This window comes from Sturnira hondurensis, unplaced genomic scaffold (assembly GCF_014824575.4).
Source record: "Sturnira hondurensis isolate 20B ecotype Veracruz unplaced genomic scaffold, ASM1482457v3 Scaffold0022908, whole genome shotgun sequence".
NCBI classification, from domain to species: Eukaryota; Metazoa; Chordata; class Mammalia; order Chiroptera; family Phyllostomidae; genus Sturnira; species Sturnira hondurensis.
The window spans coordinates 7,233,645-7,260,145 of record NW_028095539.1 but is presented as its reverse complement, the minus strand read 5'-3'; the positions used below and the strand labels follow the sequence as shown (position 1 = coordinate 7,260,145).

Below are 26,501 nucleotides of genomic sequence, written 5' to 3'. Positions count from 1 at the left end.
CCGCCCGCCAGGGCCAGGCCCTTCACCTCTCGAAGCCTCCCTCTCCACATCGGTAGAATGGGGACATCTTGTCCCTATCATGTACACCAGCACTTGGCACATAGTAGTTTTCTGTCAGTGGGGGCACTGAGTGTCCCAAGGGTCATGGTGGCAGTGCTCTGTGGGTCTTCGGTCAGTGCTGGGCTGTAGCCAGCGGCGCCTGGACACACACCCTTCTCTGCACGGAGCTTCCAGAATCCCGAGAGCATCTCGGAAATCATGAAAAGCATCACCCTCTGAACCAGTGTTGGCGTTCCTACTCTCTTTCTCGTGGTTCCTACGGCATGATGGGTGGCGTGTCTGGCTTGGGCCCTGTTGTCCTGGGGACTCGGGCTCTGGGCCCAGCTTCAGGCAGGGCAGGGACAAGCAAAATGCCTGGTGCAGAATTAAGGGCTGGCGCTCGGGTGGCTGCTATGGCTTGTGTTGGAATTTTGTAACAGCAGGGCAAGGACTGGAGAGGCTGGGCACGGCTCTGTCCCATCTCCTCCTTCGAAAATAGAAGCCCATCGGCTTCTTTCTGTGTTAAAGAAAGCTCCTTTGGCCATCACCTTGCAGAAGCCAGGCAGGGCCTGGGTCAGGGACGGAGCTGAGAGGCGGGGGTCGGTGCTGGGAGCAGAGAGCCAAGTGGGGCGTCTCACGCCCGTGGAGCCAGGAGCCCCGTCCCGGGCAGAGCCCGCCCTCCGATGTCAGGACCCCCATAGGTATTAGGAGGATCAGACTACAGAGAGCCAGGAGGAGAGGCCACAGAAGGAGGGGCCTGGAAGGAGGACGTGAACAGGGGCCGCGGAGAGGGAGGGGAGGGGGCAGAGGGCTGTGGCTGTGAAGGCAGGAGGCTGGGGGAGACCAGGCACCCGAGCTGAGCGTGCTGCGGGGTCCCGACGGAAAGGCGGTACAGCGGCGCCTCCCGAGCGGCCAGTCATTTCCTGTGCACAGGGACGGCGCGGCTGATGGGCGGCGGGCAAACGGTCACTGACATGAGCTGGCAGGGGCCGCTGGGCAGGACACGAGAGGCCGCATCGAGGGGGCGAGCGGGCGTCTCCGGCGAAGCCCGGCAGCCTGTTCGATCGCATTAGGCTCAGGAAGCCACCGGCCCTTCAGTGTCTAAATTGCAGTTGAACTCCACTCGGCGGCCCCGCCTGGCTGGCCAGGAGTGCTGCTCTGTGCGACCACCTTCCTTGGGCCGCGGGTGACCGCTGTGGTCCCTGGAGAGGCTCGCTCGGTAGCCAGAGTTGGGCACAGCCCGCCCCCCATCCTGAAGCCGCTGTCCCTCACCCCCTGGTTTCCCTCCTCTGCACAGTGCCCCAGCTCTTACGGGGACTGTGTCTGGGGACCACCGCAGGGCTAACGGCCCAATGCACCCCACTCAGTTCCAAGGTCCAGAGCATCATGGCTGCTGGGTCCCCTGGGTGCCTGTTGTGCCCACATGGCAGCCCCAGGAGACATCTGCTCCCGTCTCCCAGGGGCGCCACCCTGTCGAGGGACACCTGTGTCCCCAAGGTGCCCATGTGTCACCTTGTGTCCCCAAGGCCGCAGGGCAAAATGTGGTCCTTCCGAAGCCCCATCCGTGGAGGGGTTAGGCCCAGACGCTGCCCCCTGGTGGACGGTCACCCCGACTCCAGCAGTCAGAGGCCAGCTTCAGCCCAAAGCTGCTCCTCAGCAGCCTTTGCTGTTTCCTGTCTGTGACCAGGGGACAGTGAGCGTGAAGGGTCAGTGACTGGAGCTCAGCGCCAGGCACTCAGGGAGCGGGGGATGAATGGGAACTGCTCCAGTGGGAGCCATCGCTGTGGCCGTCAGGCCCCAGGAGGCTGGAAGCCCACAGAGCTCCCTGTTCAGGGGCAGGTTGACGCCAGGCAAGGTGAGCACCAGCTGCCGGGGGCAGGAAGAGGCCGGGGGCGTGAGACTGACCTTCTGGAAGTGAGGCATGTGCCAGAGGGCGTCCAGTTTCACGGGCGGCTTGTACTTCCTCAGCTGGCTGCTCCGGGTCTCGTAGAACTTCCCGAGGACCATCTGCAGGCGGAGGAATCAGAGGCCAAAGGGCCGCCTGGCTGCCTGACAAGCCAGCGCTGTGACCGGCCCCAGGGGGCAGCCCTGTGGCTCGCTTTTCTTCCTCACCCAAGCCTCCCTCGGGCCTGACTCTGAGGCGCCTGCATCCTTGCCAGGCCGCAGCTGTAACCCAGGGGACTTGGAGGGGGGACCGCAGGGTCCCTGTCTGGTTCATCCCTGGAACACGCACGCAGCCGCCTTGAGGGCGGGGACAGTGTCCAGGCACACGTGTCGTTTTCCCTGTTGGCACACACAGCCCTGGCAGTTAGTGGGGGACTCCATGGAGCTTGGACGGAGGGGCATGGCCTGAGGGGTTGTGGGTACCTCTTGGGAGCAGGTGCCCCCAGGACGCACCACAGGAAGGGACGCACCTCCCCTTTGGGAGGGGCTGAGTGGCTCAGTTCAGAGCCCACCAGGTCTCTGCGGGGGGGTTCCCGCCTGATCCGCAGGCCCTGCGCCGCTAACAGGTGCCAGCCAGCCCATTACAGGGTCCTGGAGCTCACGGGGTGCTGTGGCTGGAACTGCACCCCTTTCAATGTCCCACAGAGGAACCCTGACCCCTAGGTGACTGTGTTTGGAGACTAGGCATTCACGCAGGTGGGTTACTCAGGGTGAATGGGGCTGTGAGTGTGGGGCCCCAATGTGACAGACCTGGTGCGTTTGTGACAGGGAAACACACCAGTCATGTCACACAGAAGAAAGGCCAAGCAAGGGCACACTGGCAAGTCCACTGTCCACAAGCCATGGAGGGAGCCCTCAGGAAAAGCCAGCCCTGCCCTCGCCTTGACCTTGGACTTCCAGCCTCTGGAACTTCAAGACGAGGGATTTCTGTTGTTGAAGCCGCCTGGCCTGCGGTATCTGTCATGGCAGCCCCAGCCCACTAATGCCGGGTCCAAGGCCCCCAGCTGCTGAATTGGCAGGAGTGGGGCCCTGGACTCTGCATTTGGGGTGCACCCTGGGGGAGCAGCGTGCAGGCAAGCCCCAACCCACGGCTGCCATGCTTACCAAATTCGATTCCTTGGGGGAGGTAACAGGTAGACAGGGACTCTACCTAGAGTCTTAAACAGGCAGGCCCCCCAAAATGTAGAGGTTCCAGGCCCCCAAACCTGGGTCTCCAGGGTCTACACCGGGGTTTCGTCTGCCCTCCAAGGTGGCTTCCTCTGCAGGCAAAGCCCGAACTTCCAGCGCCCCCTAGAGCTGCACCTCCTGAGCCCGGGCACGTGGGCGGCGCCGCGGGCAGGGGAGAGCTGGACTGAGTTTCACCACGGATACTGCCACCCCATCCAATGCCTTTTGATTTATTTCGTTAATCAATTATGCCGTCTGGCCTTGGGGCCTTTTCTGGCCTGGCCTAGGGGCCACAGGGTCCCGGGTCAGACTCCCCCAGAGCTCTGTTGCTGGACCCCGAGCTTCCCTGTGATTAGCAGGAGCGGGGCCTCGCCATCTGGGAAAAGCCCAGGCTCTGGGGTGGGAGCCGCCTGGGTCCAGGCCTGCTCTGATGCTTTGGCCACTCGCTCACTCTCTTGGAGCCTCAGTTTCGCCGAGACAACCCGTCGACTCAGGCAGCAGGCGGGGGAACAGCAGGCAGGACAATGGGTGTGTCCTGCCAGAGCTCCAAGGCTCCACGTGAGCACAAAGCCTCGCTGATCGTAGGGTGATGGGTCTCGCTCTCCTGCCTCCCCTGCCATTGAAATGGGCAGTGTCTGGGCGTGGTCTGTCCCCAGCTCCATGTCCCCTGTGTAGGCACTGCCTGCCTCTCGGAGCTCGATTTCTGTGCCTGGGGACCAGGGGTCCCTCACATCTACCTCCGGGGCTTTTTCGAGGCGAGGATGAGAGGGTGCCTGTGATGTACCCCACCTGTTTTGGCATGGGGCCGAGCCATTCACTTGAAACGCAAGGCGCCCCCAAAGTGTAATGCATTGTCCTTTAGAGCGCCTTCCCAGAAGGCCGTTTTCTCTGCCCGCTTTGCCTTCTTAGCCTTTCCTTCACAGGCCGATGCACTGGGGACCCCAGCCAGAATTGTCCCCTCTTGGGGCTCGGGTAGCGGTTGAATCTGATCACTACCAAGACTCTCTCAGCTCTAACTGTCTGGGATGCCGGTTCAGCACAGCAACGGGCAGCCCGATTCCCGGCCACCCCCCCACCCCCCCCCGGGGGCAAAGGTTCGGACCTCGCAGTCCCCGAGTGTAGGCCGGGCCCGCCCTTCCCGCCTCTGCAGCCCCAACGTCGGCCGGTCGGCCACTTGGGAGCGAGGCCGCCTTTACCTTGTGCTTCTTCTCCAGCTTGATGGCTTTCTGGGCCGCCTTCTGCTCCTGCACCCACAGCTGCTGGTAACGGTGCTGCAGCAGGTCGAAGAGGGGCGTGGAGGGCCTGGGGGGGGGGGGTCCAGAGGCCTGGAGGTCTTGAAAGGGCCCTGGCACCGCCCCAGGCGCCCCCCATCTCCCAGGGCCTCGAGAGGCTCCCCTAGGCTCAATATCAGGGGAAGCAGCGGGTGCCTCGCGTGAGTCATCCATAAACGCTGATGGCAGGCAGCTGAGGGCTGGGCCTGGGAAGGTGACAAAGACGGTCCCCTTGACCAGATTTGAGGAGGGCTCCTTGGAACCCTCTTTCTGACTGGGCTCATCCTTGGGCCCCTGAAGCCAGTCTTAGCAAAGAGCCTGCGACGTTCACCCCCCACCCCTGCAGTCTGGCCACCTAGGCCTGCCTCTACCAAGAGCCCTGTAAGGCAGGTTAGCAGGTGTCCCCTCTACCCCTGATGTCCCCTCTTAGTCACTGTCCACCCTTGACCCTGAACTCTGCCCCTGGGCAACATGTCCCCCAAGTGCTGTGTTCAGACTGAGCTGGCTCCTGTCCTGGGGTCACTCTCCCAGCCACAAAGGCTCAGAGCGAAATCTGAGTCTTCGCCGCCTCCAGGGTCTGCTCCGAGTCTCTCCACCCAGAGGCCCCAGCAGAGGCACACTGGCCCTGCGCAGAGCTCCGCAGACCCCCCACCCCCAACGCTGCACAGCAGGCACTGCCGCCACCCCTCCCGGGGACCAAGGGGAAGACCCCAGAGCAGCGGGGACAGCACTGTCACTGAGACCTGCTTGGGGCAAGTGACAAGGGCGAGTTCTCATGGAAGAACCAGAGCTCACACATGCATGCGGAGGGACAGAAGTCAGGGAAGGGACCCAGTCTCTCCCAGCCCCTCACGGAACAGGGGGCACCGGTGATCACCGTCCGCAGCGGCTAATGGGGTCCCTCGGGAGGCAGATGCGGAACTTCACAGGGGGCAGGCCAGGCTGCCACAGCTGAGCCACATAGTATTTTTTATTGTGGCGAAATGTACGTAACATAAAATCTACTCATGATTGATGTCACTGAAGGTGACGGACCGTGGAAGTGACGTGATAGGAGACATGTGGCCCTGTCCACCAAATATCTAGGGAGAAAATACGCAAAGTGGACCTGCGGGCCAAGCACTCTCATGGGAGCCAACACGCAACCAAAATTTTTCAGGAGCCAGGTTCAAAAGAGTGAGAGAAACGAGTGAAATTATTTCACTAATGTGCCTCCTAAACTGTCACATCAACGTGGAATCCCTTTAAAATATTGATGATATTTAAGAGGTCCAGTTTTTAAATCTGAGTTTAAATTAGTTAGAATACATAAAATGGAAACGTCGGCAGCATGAGCCCCATTCCCAGTGCGTGGGAGCCACCTGTGGCCAGTGCTGCCCCAAGGGACCCCCGGGGAAGGAGGCAGGCCGTGGGGGAGAGCCCCTGTCCCCCCACCCCCCACGAGGAGGCTGCCGGCAGAGTCCGGAGTGTGGGACATTCCGGTAAAGGGTCCGAGTAAAGGATCTCAGGATGGGGTAGATAATTACGTAAACGCCTTTACAGTAGGCCCTAAGTCCAATGACAAGTGTCCTCATAAGAGACACGGAGGGAAGAGGGTGCCGTGGAGACCGGGCAGGGGCCGGGGCGAGGCTGTCACAGCTGCAAGGCGCCTGGGCCCCGGGGGCCGGAAGAGGAACGTCAGGAGGAGTCTCCCCTCCAGCCTCCAGCGGAAGCATAGCCCTGCCGACACCTCGATTTTGAACTTCCGGGCTCTGGAACTGGGAGAGAATACATTTCTGTTGTTTACAGCCACTAAGTTTGTGGCAGCTTCTCACGGCAGACCCAGCTGAAGGACACGCAGGGGTTCCTCGGCTCACACTTTGGGAGACACCAGCAGAAACTGCTGTGCAGGTGCGTGCCGCTCAGAGGGGGTCCAGGCCTGGCGACCGATCACAGAGCCCTTTGCAGCTGCGGGCTCCACAGGGCAGCGTTTTGCAAGCTCTCCTGTGTGCATGGACCTGGGGGGCAGGACAGAGGAGGGGGCCGTGCTAGAGGCACGTTCTGCGTCCCCAGGTCCAGAGGTGCCGGGTCCAGGACCCACCCTCCAGGCCTCAGAGATCGTCCGTCCTGACGCCCTTAGACACCGCCCCCCCCACCCCGCCTCTCGAGGTGCAGACAGCATTTCTCAGCAGGTGGGCACAGGCATTTTGGGGGGAGGACCCACACTTTCAGGGGAGCATGGGCCCCAGGAAAACTTGGGAGCCTCTGACCTTCCCCTGTGACCTTATTTCAGAGACAGGGAATGGGGAAATGAGGTGCTGAGAAGTGACCCCAGGGCGTGTGGTTGGGAACTGAGATCGAGCCTTGGGCTTCGCACACAGTGTCCTTCCATCTTCAGGGTGCAGACCCTCATGGGGACCGGCGGACCTGGGCTTCCGTTTGGGGGGATTCGGCGGCTTCAACATGCCCCTGTTCTCGGAGGTCTCCCCACCGAGCAGCCGGCGTCACGTCACAACAGGGGCTCCTTCTCTGCCTGCTCCTCCACCCCCATGGTGACTTTTATTACTTCATTATTGCGCACCCCATGCCTCTGAGCAGCCTAATTTATAGCCATGCTTCCTAATGACATCAGATGCGTCATCTGGCCACATTTACCCCAAGAGGCCGTCTCAACAGAGGAGCTGTCTTCCTGGCAGTCCCCACGGCATGCACCAGGGCCACCGCCCCAAGTCCCCCTGCCGCCCTGCCGAGGGCTGTGCGTCCTGCTCTGGCCAGCGCTCAGCGCTCACCGATGGTTGTATGCAACAGCCCCAAGCTGGGGACAACCAAAATGGCCTTCCACGGGTGAGGGTTTGAACAAGCCCTGGGACTCCTGCCCTGGGAGCCCAGCACGCCCCTGGGCACTCGACTCTCCTGGACGCATCTTTGGGAATCCGCTTTTGGTTTTCTTCTACAACTGTTTCTTGCTGCTACCTTCAAATGGGTTTGATTTTTTAAAAGGGAAATGTAGTCATGTATAATTTTTAAAAAAGGCATCTTCCCACCCCAAAATGAATGATTTTTGCCATAGGCCAAAGGCCCCTGGTCACGATAATAGGCATTCTCTGCTGCTGTGTTTGGAGAAGCTGGCGGGGAACAGGGAACATCTTAATTATTTATCTTCACTAAATGAGGTGGGGAAGGTGGGGTGGGGGAGCTGAAGCTCAGAGAGGTCAAGTGGCTGGCCCAGGGTCACACAGCACACTCAGATAGCAAAGCCTGGACTCTGCACTCCCACCGCTCGGGCTGCAGTGTCTCAGCCAAGGGAACGGGCAGCTGATTTGCGCCAAGACTGAAGGGGACTGCCAGCAAGCCGGCTGCGGCCAGAGGCCAAGTCCAGGGGGCCTGACCTCTCTCAGGTGGGACACCAGGCCCGCCCAGACACTGGCTCTCTGCCCAGCGGGGTCGAGGGGCGTGCCACAGCCACGGCAGGAATGGTCACAGCTCAGTGCTCCCGCCTGCCTACTCCGTCCTTACGAAGAAGTCTAGAGACAGAATCAACATCCCTGTTTCACAGACGAGAAATCGGAGGCCCAGAGAAGTTCTGTGTCTTGCCCAAGACCACACAGCCAGCGAGTTCATGTTGCATTTTCACGGGAAGCCTATGGCACCCAGTCCCGAAGGCTGGGTGCCGCTGCAGGGGTGGCCCCTGGGGCCCAGAGGGAGGTCAGGTCATGAGCACGGGCGTGGGATGAGCAGAGTCCTCTCTCAGCCTTTTCTTTCTTTATTTTTACTGTTGGCACTATAATAGATGTCCTTATCCCCCTCATGTTTGCCCACCTCCACACGGCCCCCCTTCTTTCTTCCAGGCCCCGCCCCTCCCCTCTGACATCTGTCAGTCACTTCCATGTGTCCATGCCTATGTCGGGTTTGTTCTGTCAGGGTTTTTTGTTCATTAGATGCCACATACAAGTGAGATCACACGGCACTCATCTTTCTCTGACTGGCCTATTTCCCTTAGTTTAATAATCTCTGGGTCCTTTTTTACAGCTGCGTAGTGTTCCATTGTATAAATGTACCACAGCGTTTTTTATCCACTTGCCCAGCAATCCCACAACTGGGAATATATCCTAAGAGTTCTGAGACATGAATTCAAGAGTCTATGCACCCTATGTTCATAGCAGTGTTAGCTCCAGTGGCCGGGTCTGGAGCAGCCCAAGTGCTTGCTCAGCCTTTTGCCAGGCCGTTGGGGAAGAGCAGAAGATGGTCAGGAGGGGAAGTGAAGCTGGGGGTCTCAGAGCCATCAGCATGAACAGAGAAGGGAACCGGGCCGGGCGAGCACCGCCCCTCCCAGCCCCAGACCGGCCTGATGGGCACAAGGGAGCAGCAATGATTCAAAAAGGCGGCCCGTTTTAGTGAGCACTTACTACGCTGAGTCCCAGGTTAAGCTTCAGCTACCGTCTCGGCGACTCCTCATGACTCTGAAAGTGGGGATGGACATCCCCACTTTCAGACGAGGAAACCGGCTCAGAGACACTCAGCCACTGGCCGGAGGTTTGCTCATGGGCTGTGAGCGGCCTGGGGCAGAGCCAGGCTCCAAACCCAGGTTTCCCTGCTCCCTGACCCTGATGGCTGTGGGTCAGGTCGCCAAAGTGGGTCTGCACGGTCCTGTGCCCCTGGTCCAGGTGGCCTGTCCAGGTGGAGCGAAGCTGTACTTTTCTACAGCGTGCTTCTCCGGACCTTTCTGACCATGTTCCCTCCACACGAAGGCACCAATTCACCCTGTGCACCCCCCCGCCCCCTGCCCTGGGGGGCTCAGGCTCCTGTGCTAGGGTCTCCTCTGTTTCTGAGCAGGCCCCCTCGGGGATAGCAGGGCTGCTGCCAGGGCTTCAACAAGGTATTTTCTGATAATGGGGCAGGACCGGCTTGAGAAAGCCCCTCACCAGCCCAACATTCCCACCGGCAACAAAACTGTGTTAAAACTCGGTCTAGTAAGGCGGGAAGCGGGGAGGACGACTCGGAGAAGTCAGGTTGGCTCGGCCTAGGCCTGCGAGAAACTTCAAACTAGTTCAATCACGCCCAGCTGCGCTGCCCGGCGATTGATACCCCGGACTGGGGGCTGTTCTCCGACAAAGACGCCTGGCCGAGCGAGGGGACCGGAGAGGATCATTTGCAAACATTAGGCTGACACTGTGCATGGGAGGCGGGCCGGGAGGGCTGACAGCTCTGATTTGCCCGGGCGGCTCCTCTCTGCCGAAGAGCGCCCCGTGGATTAGAGGGGCCCTTCCGTGGCAGCCCTTCTTCATCTTCACTGCTCATTAAAACTTGGCAGAGCCGGAGAACTTGGCGGAGCGGAGGCGGCTGCAGGGGCCTTCTGAGCGACGCAGGTACACAGCCGTTGAAAGGTGGTTGAGCACGCAGCCTTGGGTCTGACAAACCACGTTTTAGTGCCGCTGCCGGTTCACAGCGGCTGAAATAATTGGTCATCAGTGACTACTAATTCGGCTGCATAGCCGGAGGCGATTTTTTTCTTCCCGGAAAATCAATGACAGCCATGAAGGTTTGTGCCCCGTGATTCCGCTCTAGACGGGTCCTCATTTGACGCTTGCTTCTTCCACTGGAGACAGCTATTTTGTTAAAATAAAATTAAAATCCATCTCTAATATGCCAGCGTCCCCCGGGGGGGGGGAGCCGGGGGAGGTGTGGGCACCCATGCAGCCTCCGGGCTGATGGATGGAGTGGACAGTGGCCTCCAGGTTGGGCCGCACCTCCACGGCCCCTGTGATGTTCAGAGCCTGCTGTGGGCCTCGGGCTGCGGGCCACGGACGGTCTGGTTTTGGAGGCAGCTGGAGAGCTGGGCTTCTCCCCACGGTTCTACATCAGAGCTGAACCCATGACGGACACCCCACGGTGGCACAATCTGGGGACACCCAACCTCTCTTCCGTCCTTCTCCGGTGGGGCTGTGCGAGGGCGCCCTGGTGTTCTTGGACAGCACCCCGAGGTGCCCTGCAAGGCTGGCTGCCTCCCTTGGCTCATGATCTGAGGCTTCCCGAAGAGGCTTGTCTGTCTGGGAGCCTAGTGAATTCGATGGCTGTTGACTGTGGGTGTCACCTGTGTCTGGTGTCACATGGCTGTTCTTTCTAACAGGCGATTCTGACTAATGCTGCCCACAGGGTGCCAAAGCCACTGTTAGATCATTTTTTTGTTTTTTCACATTGAAGTTTTAACTGGGATCATTGCAGATTTCGCATGCAGTTTTAAGAAACGTGACCGAGGCCCCATGACTCCCTACCCACAGCCACACCCAGCATCCACTCCATGGTGACATCTTGTGAAGGTAAAGGACAAGATCGCACCCAGGACACCAGCACTGAGACAATGCACGCCCCTTAAGCAGATGTCCCGACATACTGGTGCTCATTTGTGTGCGTATCGACCTCTTTGCAATCTCCTCCCTGTGTAGTTGTGCACCCTCCACCACAGACAGACCCCCAGCAGCCCTTCCTCACAGCACCCCCACATCCACACCCCCTCCCCGGAGGCCCCAGTGCCTGTCCTAACCACGCCCACCGTCCTCCCGCGCTGCACGCGCAGGCCAGGGACCCATCCAGTCACCCTCCCAGGAGCCCTGCTAGATCGGAACCACTACAATGACACCCCCGATTTTACAGACCAAGAAGCTGGCTGATCAAGAACCACTGAGCCATTGAACTTGCACCACTGAGAGAGAGTCAACCAGATGGCATGGCGTGCTCGGGGTCCGCGTGTGGCAACACAGAGGTTCTGGGACATAGCTGGCCTGCTGGCCCGCCGAAAGGCGTACTTAGGCCTGTAGCATTTTAAAAACTCGTGTTACCGTTTTTTAAAAAAACGAGAATGCACACGAACGTCAAAATACCTGGCTTCCCTCCATGAGGTGTCACATGATCTGGTGACACTGGGCTCACACTCTCATGTCAGTAGCTGACTGGTGCTGCCCCTTAGCCCAGGCAGGCACTCGAGTCCGACACAGTCCCCACCACCCCCTATTGCCCCACACAGGGCGGGCTGTGCCCCGTAACCTGCCAGGCCTCACAGGTGTGTGAAATTATAGCCCCAGCTTCGTGCCTCTTAAATCACAGAAATGCGTGGTGTCTCTCTTTCTTCCCAGGAGCTCAAAGGGCTCTTCACTGACGAGCTCACGCCATTTATTCTGGCCTGGGAGGCAACAGCGCCTCCACTCACAGGTGCAGAAAAGGGGCCTGTAGAGACGGGCGCAGGGAGCGCTCTGTGGAGTCTGGAGTCTGTTGAGTCTTTGGGCCTCATCTGTGCCCCTCCAGAAAGGGGGGCTGGCGGGGAGGAGGCACGGGGCAGGGCAGGAGAAGAGAGAAACCCGCTTAAAGGGAGGGCTAAGGGTGGCGAGGCCTGGAGGGGAAAGCCGGGGCCCAGGAGGCCCGGCGCCAGGCCCAGAGACGCTGTTAAGGACCCATGGAAATGTTGTCATCTTTTTTAAATCAGAAGGAAAGGTAACAATCCAGCCTGGATTAGAGTCATCTTTATACCAGTGCAGCCATTACATAGTTTTAATTACATATATATATGTTTTTTATGGAGCAAGGGCTGACGGAAGCAGGAGTGCCGGGGCTCCCGCGAGCCCGGCGGCAGCAAATTGCCCAGCAGCCGAGAGACGCAGGGGCCCGGCCTGGACCAGGAGTGGCCCTCGGTCACTCTCCCCTCCTCCTCAGGCCGAGGCCAGAGATGCTCAGTCTTCAGGGTGGAGGAGAATCCCCCCTGGGCCGGGGCCCAGGCCCCTGCATTTTACCAAGGGTGCGCACTGCTCCCCCCGACAGTCTGGCCCACGGGGTCCTGGCTCCCCTAGCCAGTGACAGCCCCGAGCCTTCCCTGTGGGGGACCGTCCACCCTGGCCACCACATCACCTTCGTCAGCGGTGGGCTGGCCGGCCACCTCTGGCCCCAAGGGAGGCCGCGGCCCCCTCATACCGCCCTTCTGCACTGCCGCCTTCTCCTTAATTGTCCCTCCTTGGCCCCAGGGCCTGTCTTTCCTAACTAGGGCTGCGGGAAGGGGTGGTAATTGAGGCTCTCTCCCTGGCAGGACTCTTAGAGCTAATTAGAGAAGAGGACCTCTGGGCTTGCGGTGAGTTTTTAATTGTTTGCGGATCCAACATAAAAGCTAATGACAGAGGAGGGAGGCTTGGTGAGCAGCTCACCCCCGACTTCTAAATTTGTCTAAGAGGTCACTGGCAATTTGTTAACATTCTTCACAAGGGTGAATTCAATTAGCAGTTCCCCCGCACAGGCACCCAGCGGTGGGCGAAGGACGGGCGGCAGGGCTGGACGGCTTTCAGGAAGCTTCTCCCAAACTGAATGCTCGTGCCCAAACCTTGGGGGCCCTCTCCGGGCACCCCCACCTTCTCCCCGGGGAGCTGGCTCCGAGAGAGCCAGAGAGGCCCAAGCCCCTCTGGGGAGGGAAGGCTGGACGGAGCCAAATGGATATGGGAACAAAGTGACCTCCAGGCCGCTCAGGAATTGCCTGGGCTGGGGAGAAAGTGAGGCGCAGGGCAGGCATCCGTGCTGGGGAGGCGCTGGGCCCAGCGAGGAGAGTGGCAGCGCCCGGTGTAAGCCCTAGGGATCCCGCACCCTGGCGGAAGGTCACAGGGCAAGCAGGAAGCACGCAGCGACTGGTTGATGGTACGAGATCACACTGACTAATACCCGTCATTTAAGGACCTCTGACGGGATAGCAGAAGNCAGGCCGCTCAGGAATTGCCTGGGCTGGGGAGAAAGTGAGGCGCAGGGCAGGCATCCGTGCTGGGGAGGCGCTGGGCCCAGCGAGGAGAGTGGCAGCGCCCGGTGTAAGCCCTAGGGATCCCGCACCCTGGCGGAAGGTCACAGGGCAAGCAGGAAGCACCCAGCGACGAGAGACGCGAACAGCCACAGCGGGAGATGCAGTGCTGACCAGGGTGACGTTTGCCGGCGTGGGGGGTAAACACAGCAAGTCGCCGTGCAAACTGGTCAATGGTACAAGATCACACTGACTAATACCCGTCATTTAAGGACCTCTGACGGGATAGCAGAAGTGAGGAACCCTGGAGGTCAGGCGTGCGCGCTCCGACCCCAGGATGACGCCCCGGATGGGGCAGGGTGGGGAAGCATGGGGCTAGCAAAGGGTGAGAAGGGGGGTCGAGCTGTATTTGTGGTATTTTATTTCTTTAATAATTAAAGAAGGGTCAGAAGCAAGTGTGGCCAGAAGGTCTGGCATGGAATCTGTGAGCTTTGGAGCGCTGGAACTTCTCTCTGGAATTTTCTCACAAACACAGAGAAAAGGCTCAGCAAACCTGTCTGTGCCTCAGGAAAGCGTTCCAACGACGGGGGGCAACATGTAATAAGACCCTAGGGGCAGCCGATGTGAAATGATCATTCTAAAGACGATGTAAACAGGACGATTTCTGACACGTGGGACTTCCTGGTTTTGTGTCAAGATCCTTTGGCGACTGTGGCAGGGTGACTGGTGGGTGACCCCCAAAGCATATGTCCTTCTGACCCCCAGAACCTGTGAATGGGACCTTATTCGGAAAAGGGGTCGTTTCTGGTATAATTGACTTAGGGACCAGACCCCCCTCGATTATCTGGGTGAGCCCTAAATCCAGCAAGAGGTGTCCTGATAAGGGACAGGAGAGAAGACACAGCCACACAGAGGAGAGGCCATGGGACCAGATCAGAGGGATGTGGCCGCAAGCCGAGGGGTGCCAGGAGCTGCCAGAAACTGAGACAGACCGGAAGGAAGGGTGCTCCCCTAGAGCCTTCGGACGGGGTGCGGCCTGTGACACCTTGAAGCTGGACTTCTGGGGCCCCCACAATGAGAGTTTGACTATTCGTTGTGTTAAACCGGCCACGTTGGTGCTGGTTCATTACAGAGGCCCCAGGAAATGAGCGGCTGAGGCTTGGTGCCCTGGCGGCCGTCTCTCGTGTCCGGCTTCAGAACACGGGCCGTTTCCAGCGTCGGGGATGGGTCGAAGCCGAACTATTGATTCTTGCACATGCAGTGGGTCGGCAAGCATTTATCGAGCACCTACTGTGTTCCAGACCTTGGGATGCAGCCGGAAGCAAAATCAGGCGTGACCCAAAGTCCCCTCTGCCCCTGCTCTCCTGCCCCCGCCACCCACCCGGAAGCCACACAGACCGCACTGCCGTTTACCCCTTTGCTGCCACTGTGTTTCGTATCTTGCTTTCTCTCTGTGTCCCAAGCGCCTGGCGTGATGCCCGGCGCAGGCGGGCATTCGATGACCATGCAGCATAGCTGGAGCTAAGAAATGTGGCCATGTGATCGTGGACGATGTCTCCGGGCCTCAGTTTCCCCATTTGTAAAATGGGGACAAGAGCGCTGCTGCTAAAACGTTGCTCCGAGGGTCTCGTGAGAAGCTGTGAGTGGAGAACAGGCTGGCCGTGTGGGAGCTGTGTGCACAGGAGCCGGTGTTGTTCTTCCTCAAAGCCAGTGCAGGCCCGGGGTTCCAGGCTGAATGGACACACGGCCTGTCTGTGCTGGTTCTCGCAGGACACGCTCACTGCTCAAAGTCTTTGGCTTTCTGGTCAGTGGGTGTGGCAGCGGGGCCAGGGCTGGCATGTCGGCTGGAGGCCTGGCCCTTCTTGTGGTGCCAAGGGGTCCGGCAGAGGTCCGGAGGCTCCCAGCAGGCTCAGCACCTCTGTGCTCCATGTCTCGGGGGGCACCGTGTCCCTGGAGGGGCCAGGCCGGCCGCACCCCAGTAACCCCTCTGACTGTCAAGGCTGAAGACCCGGAGGCAGCACGGAGGCCGGGCCGGGCACAGAGCCCAAGCACGGATCCCACTCCCCGGCAGGCGAGGCCCAGCTCTGGAAAATTCAGAAGGAGGAGCGGAGCCGTGTGAAGCGGCGGGGGAGGCCCCGAGGGGGAGCAGCCGGGCCTCGTTAGCGCTGACCCCACACCTGCAGCTCCTGACGGATGACGGGGTTCGGGTGGGACAGGCCCCGGGGGAGCAGCGGCCCATCCATTACGGGCCCTGCCTGCTCCCCGTGCCACGAGCCCTGGGCTGGGAATAAATCTCTGCCTGGGCCGCTGGAGCCGAGGGGGAGAAAAGGTAAAGCGTGAAAAATGTCTGCTTCCCGGCTCTGGCAACAACGCTGCAGCGAGGACACAGCGAGCCAGAGTCTGGGGAGACAGGGCCGGCCCTGGGGAGGCCGGGCTGCCAGGCAGGGAAGGGGGAGAGGGTGGGGCCCTCAGACCACACCTCCTCCCTGCCTCCTGCCCCTGCCTGGGCCTCTTTTAACAGCCCCCCACCACCCCCAGATCTGGCCCACGGAGGCAGCTGGCTGTGAGGAGGTCGGATGCCCCGTTGGACCCAGTGTGGGGTGTCCCAGGCCCTGGCCGGGCAGTGATGGGTGGGCCTGAGGTGCCAGCCAACACCTCCACCTCCGGTAAGAATCTGTTCCAGCCACTAAGTGTGAAGGTCCTGGTGTGGACCGCCCAGACCTGTGTCCCCACACTTCCACATATCACCTGTGACCTCTCGCTGAGGGAATATTCGCTGGCCGTGCCTTGGTTTCCCCACGGATAAACGGAGGCTTAAGCCAGGCCCCCACCTATGCCCGTCCGCGCCGACCGTTCATTACCGGGACTCACCGCAGTCGCCCCCCGACTTAGGATGGAGCCCTCGTCAGTGGAACATGTCTTAAGTGGGAAAAGCGCGTCATCCTGCCCTGTGGACTGCCGCCCGTTCACCTGTGTGGTCCCTGCCCTGCTCAGTATTGCACGAAAGGAAGACAATTCAAAAGTCAGGGCTCAATTTATACTGAACGCGTATCACTTTTGCATTATTTTAATGTCAAACAACAACAACAACAAAACCAGTCCAGCCGGCCGTCTTATTTAACTGCAGTTGCCGCCTGTGCTACAGAGCAGGCTGGGAGGCAGGGCCTTCTCCGCCCGGCGGCAGGGGCCTTTCAGGGGGTCTTTGCGAGGCCCATCTGCTCCCCCTGGTGGTCAGAGCGGTTTAGCTCAGCCGGGCTTCAGGCTGCCAATAAACTACCAGTTGGTCTCCCCGTTCAGAAACAGCCATGCGTCCCGGGCACAGTTGCCTGGGAAGAGGCTTGTTACTATTTCAGAGGTGTTTGGGTGGGTGGCTGTGCTTTTGGCCGTTGGCTCTGGGAGAAACAAAATAACCCAGAGTGATGGATGGACCCATTGTAAATTTGTAAAATAAATCAGCTTGGCAGGGAGACTCAAAAAGCCTGTCAGACAGCAAACATTTTTAACAGCCTGTAGATTTCCCACACCCTTCGCATTTGTCAGTGTCCGGCTACGACTCATGTGACAGCTGGGCGTGCGGCGTTTCCTGCCTTCCGTGTGCGTCTCCTCTTCCCGTGGTCTGCACACTCTCAGCACCGGGATTGGAGGGGCCTGGACTGCACGGATCGGTGGCCGAAGCAACTGCCCTGCCCGGGTTGTACGTTGCTACTGTCTTCGCACTCAGATCGCAATGCGGCCATTTGTCCATTTGGCAAATATTCACCAAGGCCTCTTCCGCGAGGGCACTGTGGCCAGTGCCGGGATGCTGGGGTGAGCGCCCAGTGCAGGGGAGGGGCTGGGTGCCCCATCAAGGAGTTTACTTATTGCGACGTAGAAGCCATCGAAGGCGAAGGTAAGGGAAGTACACATCAAAAGGGAAGTGCATGGGGCTCTTTCGATGTGTTCAGGTTAGGCTGAAAGCTTTCAGAAAAACCCACACGGGGCCGCCTTACACAACGTCGAACTAGCCCGTCTCAGCCCTGCTCTGGGGCAGGAAAAACGAAGGGAGCGTCTCTCCCTGTGTCACCGCCTTCCTCCTGCCTGTTGGGCAGGCAGATCAGGGCCACGGGCACTGTCACAGGCCAGGCCGATCCGCATCCCAGTGCAGAGCAGCCGGGGGCAACCGCTTCCCCTGTCTGACCTTCTGTCTCTTCTTCCATCACGCGGGGATGACCAGGCCCCAGCTCGCTCTTGGTGACGTGGTTCGCAGTTAGGTAAGAAGAGGAGGCATCCTGGTGCCCAGCCCACGTCTGACATGTCAGAGTGACAATAATACACAGTTGCCATTATTAGTTCAGAGGGGGGTCTACCCACCTGCCATCTGGCTCATGTCAGACCCTGACACGCAGGGGGCTGTTTGCTCGTAGACAGAGTGATGGGTCCTCCTAGTAGCATCCTTGCCTTGCGTGTGGCAGGAGGCTCCGGGCAGGGTGGTGGCCGAGCCCTGGGTGGCCAGAATCTGCCAGAAGCTCCAGCTGCTGCCCAGATCTTGCTGCTCCTCCCCCACCCCCCATTGTCCCTGACTCATCATAATGGACAAGGCTGGACCAATTAGGAGCGGTAACAATTAAGATGTGCTGAGGGAATGTGAACATTGGCAAACACTTATTAAAATGCATCAATAATTAAGTGCCTCTCTAATAGGGACACTTGTGACCTCTGGACACGTTCCTTGATGAACCTTGGGTCGCAGCATGCTTTGAGATCCGCGTTGCGCCTCTCCCCTCCCGCAATGGAGATTTAAAACTCTCCCCAGACTTGAATTCCGAGATCCGAGAGTGCAGGGGCTGGCCCTGCCGCCTGGTGCTGGAGGTGTGGTCCTCAAAGCAGCCGGCAGGCAGGGTGCAGACCCAGGCTCTGCCTCGGGCAGGACCTTCCCTGCCCTGCCCTGTGACTCTCGAAGAAAGCTACCTGCCCGAGAGGACGACGTCAGGGTTGGCAGTTACATGTCAAAGTGCCTGTTGCACATGAGCTCACGTCACAGCAGCTTCCGGTCGGTCGGGCGGCTGAACCAGGCAGATGGTGGACACGAGGGTCAGGCTGGCAGTGGGTGTCTGGGAATGACAGAAAAGCGTGTATGGATCCCGTCCAAAGGGGGCACCAGGCAGGAGCGCCAACGCAGGGTGTCCCAGCTCAGACCTCTTAAGAGAACCGGGAAATCCAAGTGTTTACATGAAATCTGACTTTTAAAATGTGGTAACTCATTTTAAAAAGTTTTAAAAAAATGACTGCCTGTGCCAGACAAACATCTCTGTGCTCATGGGGCCCCTCTTCCAGATGACAGCTTCGGTCTCCGCTTCTTCTTGGCCATAGAGGTGGGTGGACCGAAGTGCGCCTTGCTGATGGGGTGACGATCTGTATGCCGTAGTGTGGACAGGGAGCCGGACGAGCTGACTGGAAAGGAAGGGACTGATCATCCATCGTCCGTTCAGGCTTGGCTCCCATCTGGCGCTGAGAGACGGGGCGGCGGGCCGGTTGAGGTGTGCGGTGCCCGTGCCATCTGTCTGCTTTGTCCGTTGTAAAATATATAAGGGGCAGGAGGGTGAGATGCTGGGGCGGGGCCGCGGTCAGAATTCGATCTCACGCAGCGAGGAAAACCTCCGAGCTCGTTCTCATCCCCAACTTCCTGCACTTAGTCTAAGGTGGGACGGGACTTCGTTTTGATGTTTTAACATACCTGGGGTTGCAAGTAGACGGGGCTCATTGGTCTTTTTCTTTATCGGTTGGACCAGGTCACCCCAACAGCCCCTTGGGTCGCCGGGCAGGAGGGGCCTTGGTTTTAAACATGCTTTTAAAGCAGAGAAATAAATACACCCGAAGCCTGTAGAAGGTGCTCATTGAGGAATGGGCCTCGGCCCATGACGTTCAAGTAATAGCCGCATTACGGAGGGCGATGGTTTTTTAACTGCTCCTTGCATTTGTGTGGTGAGGTGGAGGGGCTTCGCGGGCAGGTTGGGCCTCTCGGTAAAAGCTTTTGCAGTGGCCATTTAACCTCCATTTACGGAGAAATAAAGCGAAATTGATGCTGATTGGGGCCTGCTTTGGGGGATAGTTTTGTTCCGTAAAAGCCCTTTGGCTCGCAATTTGCTGCGCTGCCCTGTCAAATCAGCGACCGCCGCGGTTGATAAAGATAAAGCTTTATGGCCGCGATATTTGCCGCTAACAGCAACCTAATGCAGCATTTTCATTTCTGTGCAATTAATGTTAACGTCTGCTACGAAAATTGTCATTAAATACCATTTTAAAATCCATTCAATTTGCATATGCAAAGCCCATTTACCATCACAGAAAATACAGCCGGCCCTTCATCACCTGCCTTCCCTGGAATTGCAGCCACTCAGTTTTATGGCAATTTAAGATTTTTATATTGAAGGCCCGATGATAATGGACAGCCTTTCTGAACCCAGCTGACTTAAGCTTTTCCATTGTATGTAGAAAAACGGAGCCCCAGGAACAGAAACTGTGGGTGTCGCGCTCTACCTCCGTCCGAGGAGGCAGGACGTGGAAGAAGGGGCAAAGAGCACTGGACAGGGAGTCCACCAGCCTGACTCCAGAGCTGGCTCTTGTCTGGCCACAGCTTGCTCTGTGGCCTCGGGAAAGCCTCTCCACCTCCCTGAGCTTCCTTTTTCCTGTTTTAAATAGGTGACCATGAATGTCTGTGTGTTTTAATATTCTATATTTTAAAGTATAAGCATTCTAGGCCAAGGAGGGGCAAGGGATCAGGCAAGGCTGATCAGGGCACCAGAATCCGCTGGCCTCAGCAATTGGCTCAGAGGCAGACATGTGACCCAGGGCTGGCCAATCAGTGTATTCCACAAACCCTACTCACAGTGGTTGGTTGAGGGACAGGCAGGGCAGGAAGTTGGCCCAAAGCATCTGTCTCCAGGCTTTTGTGCTCCCCACACCCTTCCCTCTGGGGTCCCAGAGAGAACAGGATGGAACTGATCCCAGTTCTTTCGTCACAGGAGGAAGAAGCCTGTCAGAGAACGGAGCCAAAACTGCAAAGCGTGGCCAAGACCTGGGAGATACCCGAATGCTGACGATACTGCCTGATCGCCTGGATCCAGCTATGCCTGAAGCTCTACCCTGGGCTTTTCAACTACGTGAGCCACCAGACTGCCCTTAAGAAAAACCAAGGCTGTTTGAGTTGAGACTGGTGATGTGCAGCCACACCCTACTTCTGTAGGATGCCATGCATACATCATGTTGGGACATGGGCCACATGATGGCCTTTGGACCAATCACTGTAACCAAGGTTTGTGCAGGACACTGATTGGCCAGGCCCGATCACTTGCCCTTCCCTGCTCTCACCTAAGTCACTAATTCAGTCACTGCTAGGTGCCCCTCCCCAGCCTACCAGGGGGAGGGGTGGACCTACAGTGTCAGCCACCTTACCGTGCCCGGATACCGAACGTAATATTTGGAGGGACAAAGGGCAGTTCCTTCTTGAAGCGCCGGTCGTCCTTGTCACTGATGCGGACGTAGTTGAGTTGACGGTAGAGAAAATTCTCCCGGGCAGTTACCAGGCCGGCTTTCACTGCCCCACGGTTCATGGCGATGTAATTTGGAGCCAGCTCTTTGGAACAGATGGACTGCTGCTTGAACTCATTCCAGTGTCCAATGGCTGAGGACAGGGAGAGACAGGTCATACGTGGGGTCGGTCTGGGAAGCAAAGCCATCCCTGCTGTCTGACTAGGAAGACGGGGGGCCCGAGGGGCCCCGTGTCTTCCTGTTGACCTGGAGCCTGCCATGGGGCAGCCCTGCCTGGCTCCCAGGACAGGGAGGGGTCAGGGCTCCCAGAGGTTCCAGACTGCAGCTGCTGGGAGCTGGGTGCACCTGGCCTTGACCTCCTGTGGGCGATCCGAGGGTGGGTCCTGAGCCCTCTATGGGCTCACAGCTGAAACAGCGCAGAGCACAGACTCTGTCTGGCCTGGGGACAGGGTTCCACACGGGCTGAGCTCCTTCCTATTTCCCTGACACATTCAACTGGGGCCCTGGTTGGTCCTCCCTGTCTCAGCCCAGCCCAGGCCGTGGCCTCCTCCCTGTGTTGCAGGACAGGCCCCTGGGCTCTTCCCCCGGAGTAAGGCCAGCTGCCTCATGGCCAGCCTGGGTCAAGAGCTCGAGCCCCACCCACACGCTCACCTTCGGGGACCCCTCCATCCAGCCCCCGAGTGTAGAGTCCATAATTAAAGTCAATGCCAGGAAGGCTGCAGCTTCTTTCCCGGGGCTTCCCGAGCTCAGCCTGTCGGGGGAAGGAGAGAGAGCAAGGTGGAGGATGGAATCTCAGGCCGGCCGTTTCTCAGCAAATTCAGCCACAGAGAGGCCCCGGATGCCCATCCTGCCCAGGCCTTGTGGGCAACCTTCGGGGCCACTGGGGTGTGGAAGGACATTGCTCTGCGGATTCTCAATCACATGAAATCCCCCACCTTATAAATAGGGAAACTGAGACCCAGAGAGGCGGAGCCATTTTCCGGGGCTCTGAGGCAATGGGGCAGGATTTGGGGGACAGGCTCGCCTGGCCTCCAGGCGGAGCTCACATGGCACCCCGGCTGCTCCGGGGGTCTCCAGGCTCAGGACCCTCTCCCACGTGGTGCTTGGGTAGCCATCCCCTTCTTCACCATCGATGGGCTCGTGCTGGGTTCCACGTTCCAGGTACAATATTCGGTTTATCTTATGCTCCTCTCTCTTAGTCCTCCCTCTCCCTCCTTCTCCTGAGCAAACACCAGGAAGGGATCAGGGACCCTCTGCAAATCCCTCCCTGGGGCTGGCCCTCTGGGCCTGTGCCCTCCAACCCTGCGCCTCCTTGCAGCTTCACCTCCCAGACTCCCCCCACATGGCCCTGCGGTTTAGGTGGACCAGCCTGGTCCACTCCCTGAAGGGTCCCCAGGCAGCCCAGCCTCCTGGAAGGCCCTTAGTTCCTGGCCCTCCCTACTGGTCCTCATTCTTCAAGCTCTCTGGACCCCCCGAGTTCACAGCAGCTGCTCCCTCACCTGGCTCTGGTGACGTTTACTGTCTGGTGACACTCACTTGGGGCCTAGAACTGAAGTGACCTGGGTGTCCATGAATGCACAGGCCAGCCTGCCTGGAGGGTATATTCCTACACAGCCCGGCCCACATGACTTCTACTGCCTTCCTTTTGCTGATGGTACGTAGCAGGTGCTCAATAAACGCCTGGGATGAAAACCTCTTCCTCTGGGAAGCCCTCTCAGGTTGCCCCCAGTCCAAACAAGCTTCCTTGCATGTGACATCATAGGGCCCTACACACCACCTCAGGGTGCTTTCAAAATGAAACAGGAGGAGCACCTGCTACAGCCTGGGTGGGTCTGGACCACACGGTACTCACGGAAGAAGCCAGTCCCAAAGGACCGCATGTCGTGTGATTTCATGAGACGTCTCCGCAGGCAAATCCGTAGGGGCAGAGAGTAGATTAGTGGTCTCCTGTGGCTGGGAGGGGCGGGGAATGGGGCGACTGGTGGGGGTGGCTGAGGGGAGCACCACTCCTCTCGGGGGTAATGGAAATGTCCTAAAATCGCTTGTGGTACTGGTGGCACAGGTCTGTGACCACGCCAAAATCCGCTGGGTTGTGCGCTTTGCGTGGGCGCCTGGGGTGGTGTCTGAATTATGTCGCAGCGGAGCCGCTGACAATCACAAAGCACCGCAGTCCTGCCAGTGATTGTGTGGTGGCCAGTTTGAAGCCTGTCTGCCCCGGGACACTGGGCTCAGTTTCCATTTACTCATTTTCGGGTTCATTTAAAATTTTGTTCTCGCAGATAGAGTTCCTTTTTTCAGAGCAGTTTGAGGCTCACAGCAAAACTGAGCAGAAGGGACGGAGCGTCCCCCTCGGCCCCCTGTGGGTCCTTATTTTCACCCTCTTCTCCCAGGGCCCAGTGGGGAAAAGAGGCCGGTAAACGGTGGGGATGGTGGGGAACAAATGAGCAAAATGCCTACTTGGACACTCTGTCCATTCCTTTGTCCACAGAGCCAGGGCGGTTTTCTCCCGCCTCCTTCCCTTCTCGAACCCCAGGCCCGACCTCCCTCCAGAGCCCCAGAGTCCCGAGTTCCAGCCGGGTGCCCGCAGCCTCTCGAGGCGGTTTGTTTGACTTCCTTCCTTCGACACACTCGGAGCCGCAGACAAAGCCCTGGCTTCTCATCTGCTTATGAAAATGATCTGGCCCCTCGGATGACTGCTGGGGAAGTTAATTAAAATGTGACTTCTCTGGGAGAGCCCCCCCAGGGCAGGTGCAGGTGGGCAGACTTCCAGCTGGCAGAGGGGTGACAGACAGACTTAGGAGCTGGCTGCCTCTCTGGGTAGGTGGGGGGGGGTGGGGGTGGGGACGAGGCAGGCGCCTTGCTCTCCGAGCGCCTGGGAATCCACAGCTGCCAGTGCACACGGGGCCTTAGGCTGCAAAGATCACCCCAGGGGGAGTTCGCTCATTTTTTCACTCCACACATCTTCATTTGCTACTTATTCTGCTCAGCATGCCCTGTCCCCAGGGTTCGAAGCTGGACAGAGATGATGCACAGCCCCTGCCCTAGTGAGTTCGTCTTCTTGCAAGAAGGACAGCTGAACAGGATGCCACCAGCTCTAAAACCCCGTGAGTCCACAGAGTGAAGCCAGATATTTGCAATACATGTACCTGACAGAAGGCTTTTATCCATCATATACAAAGAGCTGCTATAAACCAACAAGAAAGGAGCAGATTGTCCTATAGGAAAATGAACAAAAGACTTGACTAGGCACATCATGAAAAGGATGTCCCAGTAGCCAAGACCTGTAAGTCAAAGTGTGCAGCCTCTGGGAAACAGGAAGTAAAAGCTCAGTGCTCCTGGTGCAGGTATGGAGCAAGCCGAACATTCACACACTGGGCGGGGGCGTCTGCGCCGGTGCGGCCACTCTGGGAAACGGCTGAGCAGCACTGACTAAAGCTGGATGTAGGCCGACCTGATGCCCCCCCCCCCCCACCGGACTACCACCGAAACAAGGGCCATGTCCTCACAAAGGCACGTGTGGGAATGCTCATAGCACCTCGGTGTGGGACAGCCACGTGCTGGAAACAACCCGAAAGGCCTTCCAGAACCCCGTGGAGAAAACCCGGCCGACAGAGGGTCTGCACTTCTCTGGGCACCTTGGGGGAGCTGCTGGCCCTGAACTTCTAGATACAGGCAAGCTGGTTGTGACAGGCGTCCGAGATCAATGGCCACGAAAAGGCCAGGGACTCAAGGCCCGATGGAACCAGTCACCTGTCTCTCCATGGGCAGTCCCACCCTTGTCTCCATGAGACTGACCAGATGTGGTCCCAAGGCTCAGCTTTGATCGGCCGCCCATGTTCCCAAGTAGCCTGCCCACCTGCCCAGCAGAGGATGCAGGACGGCCCAGAGGGAGAAGGGGCCTCAGCTCTCAGACTGGAACATGCAGAGGTCCTGGGGCAGATGGCGTGGGTTGGGGGGTGCTGTTGGGCCACACGAGGCCTGGAAGACTCCTCCCTGCAAGGGACCCCTCACAACCCCCCCACTCTCTTCACTGCAGAAGCAAAGAAACGAGGAGCAGTGTCGCGTTTACTGAGCATCTCTTCCTGGGACTTGGGGTAGCAAGTCCCCTAAGTGAGCACTTACTATGTCCTGAGAGCTCTCTGTACTTCTCCTCGAACTCTGCCGGCCCCTCTGTGAGGTAGGCCTCCCATTTTACGGCCCGGGGATCTGACCCTTAAAGAGGTTCATGCTTGCCCCACGCCACCCGTGTAGTCGGGGAAAGAGCTGGCGTTCAGTGCAGCCCTCGGACATCGCAGCTCGGCCCTTACACCGCAGCACCCCTCAACAGCTCTCCGGGAGGGGCCACGTTGTCGCCGCTGTACAGAGGGAAATTGAGGCTCAGAAATGGAATGGACGGGTGAGCCCCTCTGAGCCCTCAAATACAAGCCCTCGTCGCATGTCTCATATTTATGGCTGGATTCTAAGACACTGGATGCAGAATCCTCAGGGTCTTTTGAGAGGCACACCTTAGCACGGTGGGGATTGCGAAATATCGAAGCTACTCAGCTGCGACCTGCTGGCCGAGTCCCTTGTCACTGAGGGGTTAGAATCAAGAGGTGGATGTGGAGCAGAGCCCCAGCCGTGGGTCCGACCTGCCCGCCCTCCCCCACAGCCTCCGACTGCGCCTTCTTTCGGAGCCTGCGCCATCGCACAGGGCTTGGCTGGGACACAGCTCTGGGTGGCAGCTGTCCTCACCAGCAGACAGCTTCATTAAACCTCATTAAGATGTCATCCCTCTCTGCCTTATTTCCCATCTCTCAGCTTTAATTAAAACCATCTCCATCCCCGGTCCCAGAGGTCCTGGGATTCTCCAGGCTCCTTCTGCACAGAGCTCCCCCAACGCCCAGATGAGAAGGACCAGGCCCCAGAAACATGGGCTGAGAACCGTCGGAGCAGCCCGTCACCAGCCCAGGGACCCGGCGCTTTCCAGAGGCAAACACAGGTGATACTTCTGCAGGCTGCGCTGAGGTCACCTGAGGCCCAGGAAGGGAGGCCCCTGGTCCTGGAAGGTGGCCAAGGCCCATTGTCCTGAGGCAGCTTCAAAGCAAGTGACCCCACCTTGCAACGCAAATCTAATCACTTTCTACTTCACACACTGTAAAAAGTTGTAACCAGACCTCGTTTGCTGCCTCGGAGGGAGGCCTGAGTGAAACCTGTGGGCGGCCTGAACGGCATCTCCCACTGGATGGGCAGGCCGCCGGCGGTGGGCTTTTTGTGCGGGGCTCCGCGCCTCCGTGCTAGGCCTGCCTGCCCGGCAGCAGGAGCGGGTCCTTAGCTGAACCCCTCCCACCGCCCGGCAGCCATGCGGACTGTTCCTGGCGCATTAACCCCCAGCCCAGCACCTCCGGCAAACAAATGTTTCGCTGGACGGTTGGGAAGCCTCCGCTCAACTTCCCTGCACCCTATCAAAGTGCAGTTACGTGAAATCCCAGTTACGGCCGAGCAGTTACTAAATAAAGGCCTGTTCGCGGCGACGTCGTGCGTGCGTAGGCGCACACACACACACACACACACACACACACACCACCCTGCTCATGCAGCGGCAGTTCATCCCCAGTAAACAGCTTCAGACCCTCCAACAAGGGGCGTAATATAAATGCAAATTGGGATCATGATTAGCATACAGTGCGTTTATTTATTATTTCCGTGATGAGAGCCTCAGATAAACAACCACATGAGATCAGGCAAGTGAGGCGTCCAAGGAAGGACTCGGGCCTGTCCTGGAAGCCCGGGTCTCCTGCCCGGCAGCTGCACGCCCGTGACGACACCCAGGC

General features: G+C 58.7%; 1 protein-coding gene across 1 annotated transcript in view; it reads right to left on the bottom strand.

Moving 5' to 3' along the window:
• Nucleotides 1–26,501, bottom strand: part of CFAP77 (cilia and flagella associated protein 77) — a 97,820-nt gene that overhangs the window by 18,440 nt on the left and 52,879 nt on the right. The window contains exons 2-5 of the mRNA XM_037036765.1: nucleotides 21,340–21,439; nucleotides 20,593–20,821; nucleotides 4,347–4,452; nucleotides 1,945–2,046 (exon numbers count right to left, since the gene is read on the bottom strand). Coding sequence (XP_036892660.1) covers nucleotides 1,945–2,046; nucleotides 4,347–4,452; nucleotides 20,593–20,821; nucleotides 21,340–21,439 — 537 coding nt within the window. The remainder of the gene's footprint in view (nucleotides 1–1,944; nucleotides 2,047–4,346; nucleotides 4,453–20,592; nucleotides 20,822–21,339; nucleotides 21,440–26,501) is intronic.